This window comes from Meles meles, chromosome 11, assembly GCF_922984935.1.
Source record: "Meles meles chromosome 11, mMelMel3.1 paternal haplotype, whole genome shotgun sequence".
Taxonomy (NCBI): Eukaryota; Metazoa; Chordata; class Mammalia; order Carnivora; family Mustelidae; genus Meles; species Meles meles.
This window is the reverse complement of record NC_060076.1, coordinates 27,548,551-27,555,357: the sequence shown is the minus strand read 5'-3', so window position 1 is coordinate 27,555,357 and position 6,807 is coordinate 27,548,551. Positions and strand designations below refer to the sequence as shown.

General features: G+C 38.9%; 1 protein-coding gene across 1 annotated transcript; it reads left to right on the top strand.

Moving 5' to 3' along the window:
* Positions 1-1,904: 1,904 nt before the first annotated feature.
* Positions 1,905-2,843, top strand: LOC123953245 (olfactory receptor 13D1). The gene has a single exon (XM_046023316.1). It carries the CDS (start codon positions 1,905-1,907, stop codon positions 2,841-2,843), a length of 939 nt encoding a protein of 312 aa, XP_045879272.1.
* Positions 2,844-6,807: the final 3,964 nt, after the last annotated feature.

The following is a 6,807-nucleotide window of genomic DNA, read 5'->3' as shown; positions in this document are numbered from 1 at the left end:
GCTACTGAAGATTACTGGGAAGCAAACCTGTTGAATAATCCTTCCTTGACACCATCAGAGGGGAGAAATAGCCGAAGTGGGAGAAAAAAGCTGAGGGGATTAAACTAGGCTTTTATGATGGGTTGTTTTTGCTTTCTCTTGTTCACCTTGGACTGGATAATATCCTCCCTCATCTAGGACCTTTTCTGAACAGAAAGACAGCCATTCCTCCTTCATACCTTTCCCCTCAACAACTTTATACCCTAGGATACAAGTTTTAAATTTAATGTGTTTTCTATAATAGTAAAAACTGGCTCCTTTCCTCATTCTCCTCCTTTACAACTAATGTCTTCAAACAAATTAAACCTTTAGCTTTAACTGGTTCCTTTGTGGAAATAAGTCCATGTGCTAATGTGACCAGAAACAGGAGTGGAGGGGCTTGAAGAAATAAGTATTTGCTATGATCCAGCCTTTTAGAGTTCACTGTCAAATTACGCACAATCACAAATAAAACTGAGGGCGCAGGGCAGCAGAGGGAGCCGCATGGGCTGGGGTTCCCATGCCTGAGGTCCTGAGGGGCCAAGGGACCTGGGGCCAAGAACACAGCGAAGGTGTGGGCTGGGAGGAGCGCAAGGTCAGGAAGAGAAGTGCAGGAGGGGAGGGAAGATCTGGACCTTTACCATTTGTATGTTTTAAAAAAGAAAACAAATTGGGGCACCAGGGTGGCTCAGTCATTAAGTGTCTGCCTTCGGTTCAGGTCATGATTCCAGGGTCCTGGGATCGAGCCCCACATCAGTCTCCCTTCTCAGTGGGAAGCCTGTTTCTCCCTCTGCCACTCTCCCTGCTTGTGTTCCCTCTCTCACTGTTTCTCTGTCAAATAAATAAATAAAATCTTTTTTTTAAATTACAGAAATTAGGAAGAAAAGTAAGTGACTTATAGGAGGACAGATTCCAGGCCCTGATTCCTAGACTCCTTAAAATTCTGGATCAGATTATTTCTTAGATCAAGAAATGTTCATATTCTATCAATTATAGTCCCAAAATTCAATGACTTTCCTAAAATTAAAAAAAAAAAACAGTAAAGTGACTTTCTTCCTTCTGAGCCAAACAGACTTAAAAGTTATAATTCTATGAACATATAAATACTTAATATTGTTATATTCTATTACATATTTTACTATAGTGCATTCCATTATATATGTGTAATTTTATTTTTTAAGAGAGAGAGCACATGAGCAGGGGAGAGAGAGAGAGAGAGAATCTCAAGCTCTGGGTGTGGAGTGGGGCCCAAGCTCACCATCCTAAGATCATGTCTTGAGCCAAAATCAAAAGCCAGATGCTTAACCAACTGAGCCACCCAGCCACCCCTATGTTGCATATAATTTTAGATGACATGTTGGAACTACCTAATATGCATGTTACTTTAAGATGTTATCTAATTTAATTCTCACAACAAACTACCAATTTTACCAACAACTACTAATTTTATTAGCTGAGACTAGCAGCTGAGCCTCAAAAAAGTTAAGTAACTTAAAATAGTCATACTGAGGATAAGTGTAATGGTACCGAAGATATATATTTCAAATTACATCCAGTTTTATTAGGATGCAGTTACATTTCAAAATATTCATTAATAGATTCTTATGCAGCTACATTTGAAAGCAGTTTTTGCCCAAGTTTTATTAATTAGAGGCCTGAAACTTTCTAACACAATTCTCAGCTTTCACTGCTGTGTGAGCCTCAGTAGTGTTGATCTCTCAGTTCCTGTTTTATCATTAATAAAATTAATGTAATATCCCTATCTTTGCTGATTCCAGAGGCTAGGAATAAAACAAAGTAATGGAAGTAAAAGTAATTTGATTAATCCATTTATTTCCTGAGTCATGTCCTTTTCTCAAGCGTTAAGGTAACACGGACACAGAAAGATGGGAAATTACTCAGCAGTCACTGAATTCTTTCTGGTGGGACTTTCCAAATACCCAGAGCTCCAGCTTTTTCTGTTTGTTCTCTGCCTCATCATGTATGTGATAATCCTCCTGGGAAACAGTCTCCTCATTATCATCAGCATACTGGATTCTCGCCTCCACACCCCCATGTACTTCTTCCTTGGGAACCTCTCCTTCCTGGACATCTGTTACACATCATCATCCATTCCTCCAATGCTCATCATATTTAGGTCTGAGACAAAATCCATCTCCTTCATTGGCTGTGCTCTGCAGATGGTTGCCTCCCTTGGGTTGGGCTCCACTGAGTGTGTCCTCTTGGCTGTGATGGCCTATGATCGGTATGTCGCTATCTGCAACCCACTGAGGTACCCCATCATCATGAACAGAGTGCTTTATGTGCACATGGCTGCTTGGTCCTGGATCATAGGCTGTATGAATTCCTTAGTGCAAACAGCCCTGACAATGGTGTTGCCTTTCTGTGGAAATAACGTTATTGATCATCTTACCTGTGAGATCCTGGCCCTTCTTAAACTCGTATGTTCAGATATTTCCATGAATGTGCTTATCATGACAGTGGCAAGTATTGTTTTACTGGTGATTCCTCTGCTGTTAATTTTCATCTCCTATGTTTTTATCCTCTCTTCCATCCTGAGAATTAATTCTGCTGAGGGGAGAAAGAAAGCTTTTTCTACCTGTTCAGCCCACCTGACTGTGGTTATCTTATTCTATGGTTCAGCTCTTTTTATGTACATGAAGCCCAAGTCAAAGGACACAAAAGCATCTGATGAAATCATTGGATTGTCTTATGGAGTGGTAACCCCGATGTTGAACCCCATCATCTACAGCCTGAGGAATAAGGAGGTGAAAGAGGCTGTGAAGAAAGTCCTAAGCAGATACTTGCATCTATGGAAAATATAAAAGGTCTTAAAGCAAGTGATATCCTCAGTGTGAGACCAGATCAGATCTCTTATGTTCACAGATGAAGTCACTGAAGCTAGTGTTAAGAGAGCTATCTGCTCGTAAGTCTAAATACAGGACTTAAACTCTTTTCAACACAGAATTCTCACATAAGCCTTCTGAATAGTCTCGTCTGCAGTTTCTAGTTGCATGCAGCTCTGCCATTTGGTCCCAGGCAGGGCACATGGCTTTTCCTCAAGATAAAGCTCTCTCCTCTCTTTTCCTTGTTTTTCTCTCTTCTCTTTCCCATTTCCTCCTCCTTCTTTTCCTTTCCCCTTCTCCATCTACTTTGTTTCTTTACCTTCCTTCTGTTTTCCTGGTCTCCTTTCTCAGTCAGTTTGAACTGAACATCTATTATTTTGTTGTCTAGTATCTCTTATTCTGGTATAAGAAAGCACTTTTTCTTCTGACATTCAACAGTGCCACCCTCTGAGTCCATGTGTACTGGACGGGCTGACCCTACCCTCTGGATATAGTGGTACAGCTTGAAACAAAAGCAAATCCCTCAAGTTACAGTGATTCATTCAGCATTGCAGGTGAGTTCTGCCAGGCTAATCAAACACAATCCAAGAATGCTGTCTCTGTCTAAGAAAAGAGGCATTCTTCCTTCTACAGTTGCTAAACAGGGTGAAATGTGAGCCTGGGTCAATCTCTGTCAATAAGAGCAGGAAGCCTATCTGAGAGGCAAAGAAGTATTGAGAGGAGGGAGAATATGTGTGTGATCCTATTTTAAGGCCTTGATCCAGCTGTGCCTAACATCAGTTCAAAATTATTGGTTTTTGGGGGCACCTGGGTGGCTCAGTGGGTTAAAGCCTCTGCCTTTCACTCAGGTCATGATCCCAGGGTCCTGGAATCGAGCCCCGCATTGGGCTCTCTGCTTGGCAGGGAGCCTGCTTCCTTCTCTCTCTCTCTCTCTGCCTGCCTCTCTCCCTACTTGTGATCTCTATCTGTCAAATAAATAAATAAAATCTTTAAAAAAAAAAAAAAACAAGGGGCACCTGGGTGGCTCAGTGGGTTAAAGCCTCTGCCTTCGGCTCAGGTCATGATCCCAGGGTCCTGGGATCGAGCCCCACATCGGGCTCTCTGCTCCACAGGGAGCCTGCTTTCTCCTCTCTCTCTGCCTGCCTCTCTGCCTAGTTGTGATTTCTGTCAAATAAATAAAATATTTTTTAAAAAATTTAAAAAAAAAAACAAAAAAAATTATTGTTTTTTTTTATTTAATTTAATTTTTTTTCAGTGTCCCAAAATTCATTGTTTATGCACCACACCCAGTGCTCCATGCAATACATGCCCTCCATAATACCCACCACCAGGCTCACCCAAACCCTCACCCCCCTCCCCTCCAAAACCCTCAGTTTGTTTCTCAGAGTCTACAGTCTCTCGTGGTTTGTCTCCCCCTCTGATTTCCCCAATTATTCTTTTTAGCAATATCAATAAAGTACCTTTATTATAAAATACTAATTTTGAGTTGGATTTTCATCCCTTACAATCATATAGTCTTAACTAAAGCATTTCTTTGTACTCCCTCTTTCCACTCATATTTTTGAGGAAAATACATGAGGATATGTTCCCTAAGTTGTCCCAAGTTCTCCAGCCTTCAGAGGCTCTCCTTCCTTTAACAACTAAATATCCTAATTTCCATTCTGTGTGGCTACCAGCATTCTAGTCACCTACCCAATAATTTCTGAGGAGTGTTTACATTTTCCTGGTTTGTGGTCTTCATTTTATGTCAGACTACTCTAAATTTCCTTATCATTCCTCTCTGGTAATCATGTGTGCTTCTGTGTTGTTTAAGCTCAACAATACATTATGACCCCAAAGAATAAACATAAATCTCCTGAATATCCACATTAAAAGAACACTACGTTTAACACCTTTATTTTGAAAATAACATAAAGGGACTATGATCACTACAAAAAGTAAATCAGTATTAAATATTACTGTTCTTGGTATCTATTAGCCATCCCCTTTCATATGGGCCCTCTAATGCCCATTTTCCTCTTTAGCTCCTGTCCTGCTACAAGACTCATAGTTTCTGTTGATTTCCTTCCTCCACAAGAATCAGCACTTCTCTCAACAAAAATGAATGGATACGTCCTTCTCAAAACAGAGAGTGAGCTTACCCCAAAAGCAGAATGCAGCTTCTACTCTTAGAGCTATAGGAAAGAACTTCAGGAAGTCTCTAAAAAACAGTGCTTCCTCACTAGCAATGATTTAGAAATACTGAAGCCCAATAAACAAGCACCTTGAGTGATATGTTCTGTTTGTGAAAATACATTAATACACTTTCAATAAAAAGTCAAAGAAAGAAAGAATCCAACCACTGCCTGCTATCTATTATTAGTATTACAAGTATTACAACCTGGAATCTACATGGTTCGTTCTTAACAAAGAAACAGAATCCAACAATCTAAAGTACTTTTAACATCCCCTATTTGGGTTTCTTAAAACTTCTAATACCACAGCAATCTAATAAAAGTTCCATTTGCATTATAGCCCACAACTTCTCTGGGGTATCTCCTTTCCACCATTTTCTAAAACCCAGTCTCCCTGCTGTTTTCTACCTGTCTTCCCCACCACCCCATCTCACCCTTCCTTGACCACAACAGCCTCTTTCAAGTAAAATAAGAGTGTTTCCTCCAAGGGTAAGGGACTTGGAGAAAGATGGGTTTTGAAAGAAGTAAAAAAATAGGGGTGTAAGTCATGTGCAAACACTTGTTAAAATTCCCAAGTGAAGAATTTTTGTCCTCTTATTTTCATCATGATTCACAAATGCCACTTTTTCACCACTTCATCAGCTCTTCCAGGAAGAAACGGTTTCTTACCTTTTTCCTTCCATTCTTCCATAGATTTTTAAGTGCACTTCTATTACACTTCTTAGTACAGTGTATTTTATTTATTCGATATGACATAGTTTAAAATAAACGAACAAAAAAAATAGGACTTTTACAAATTCTTAATTCTCCAATTTACTAAGATTAAAAATTTAACCTATCAGATTCTCCATTTGTCCTGACACAAAATGTGGATTTCAGTCTCTAAATAGTGGAACCGTTATTCAGAAGGCTTTATGAGTATTGAATAAGAAAAATTTAAAAAGCAAAATGTCTTATTCAGTGCTTGGCTAATACCACATAATGAATAATATACCCTTCCCTTAGCTTTTCCCAGACATACCTGTCTCATCTAATAGACTGTGGGTTCCCTGAGGGCAAGATATGAGTAATATTTATTTTAGGACCTCACTGCCCAGAAGAGGCATTCATTCAGCATTTATAAATTCATGAATGAATGAATGAATGAATGTGTAAAGGTAAAAGAGCTGATTTGCCATTGCCTCGCTAATCCTCATGACTGCTGCCTCCGCATCCTTGCTGATGCCATTTTATCTCCATCTAAAATTGCCCTCATTTTAACCTATCCATAAAAATTCAAAGTGCCCCTCAAAAAAATAACCTCTGGACTTAAAGCCTTTTATTACTGTCCTAACAAGACTCCGTCTCTTCTACCAAATTAAATTCCTATAGTTATCTATTTCAACTTTGGGTATTTTTTATGTGAAGATATATTCCTTTTGATTATGTACAGATTTTGATTGTTTTACTGAAATGTCATTAGAAGCAGAAACTGTGAGTTATTTTCACTAGTCCTGCAATTATAAACAGAGTGGACTTCAATCGATACATTGATACTTTTTTTGCTTTTCGTATAAAGTCTATTAGTTTTTAAAATAGAATTTTCAAACAATATGGGCAGTATACTGTTACATGTGATATATATAACTAACAATATTCCATTTTGTTCATTCTAGGCACCAGAAGTTTGACTGTAATAAATCAAGCAGAGTCCATGTAACCACTGTACATACATATAATCCCTTAGTTTATTGGGTTTATAGCTTGATAATGACAAAAATGAAAAGATA

Excerpts from the sequence above, each read along its gene's own strand:
- LOC123953245 (XM_046023316.1), top strand. The coding sequence starts at position 1,905 with ATGGGAAATTACTCAGCAGTCACTGAATTCTTTCTGGTGGGACTTTCC.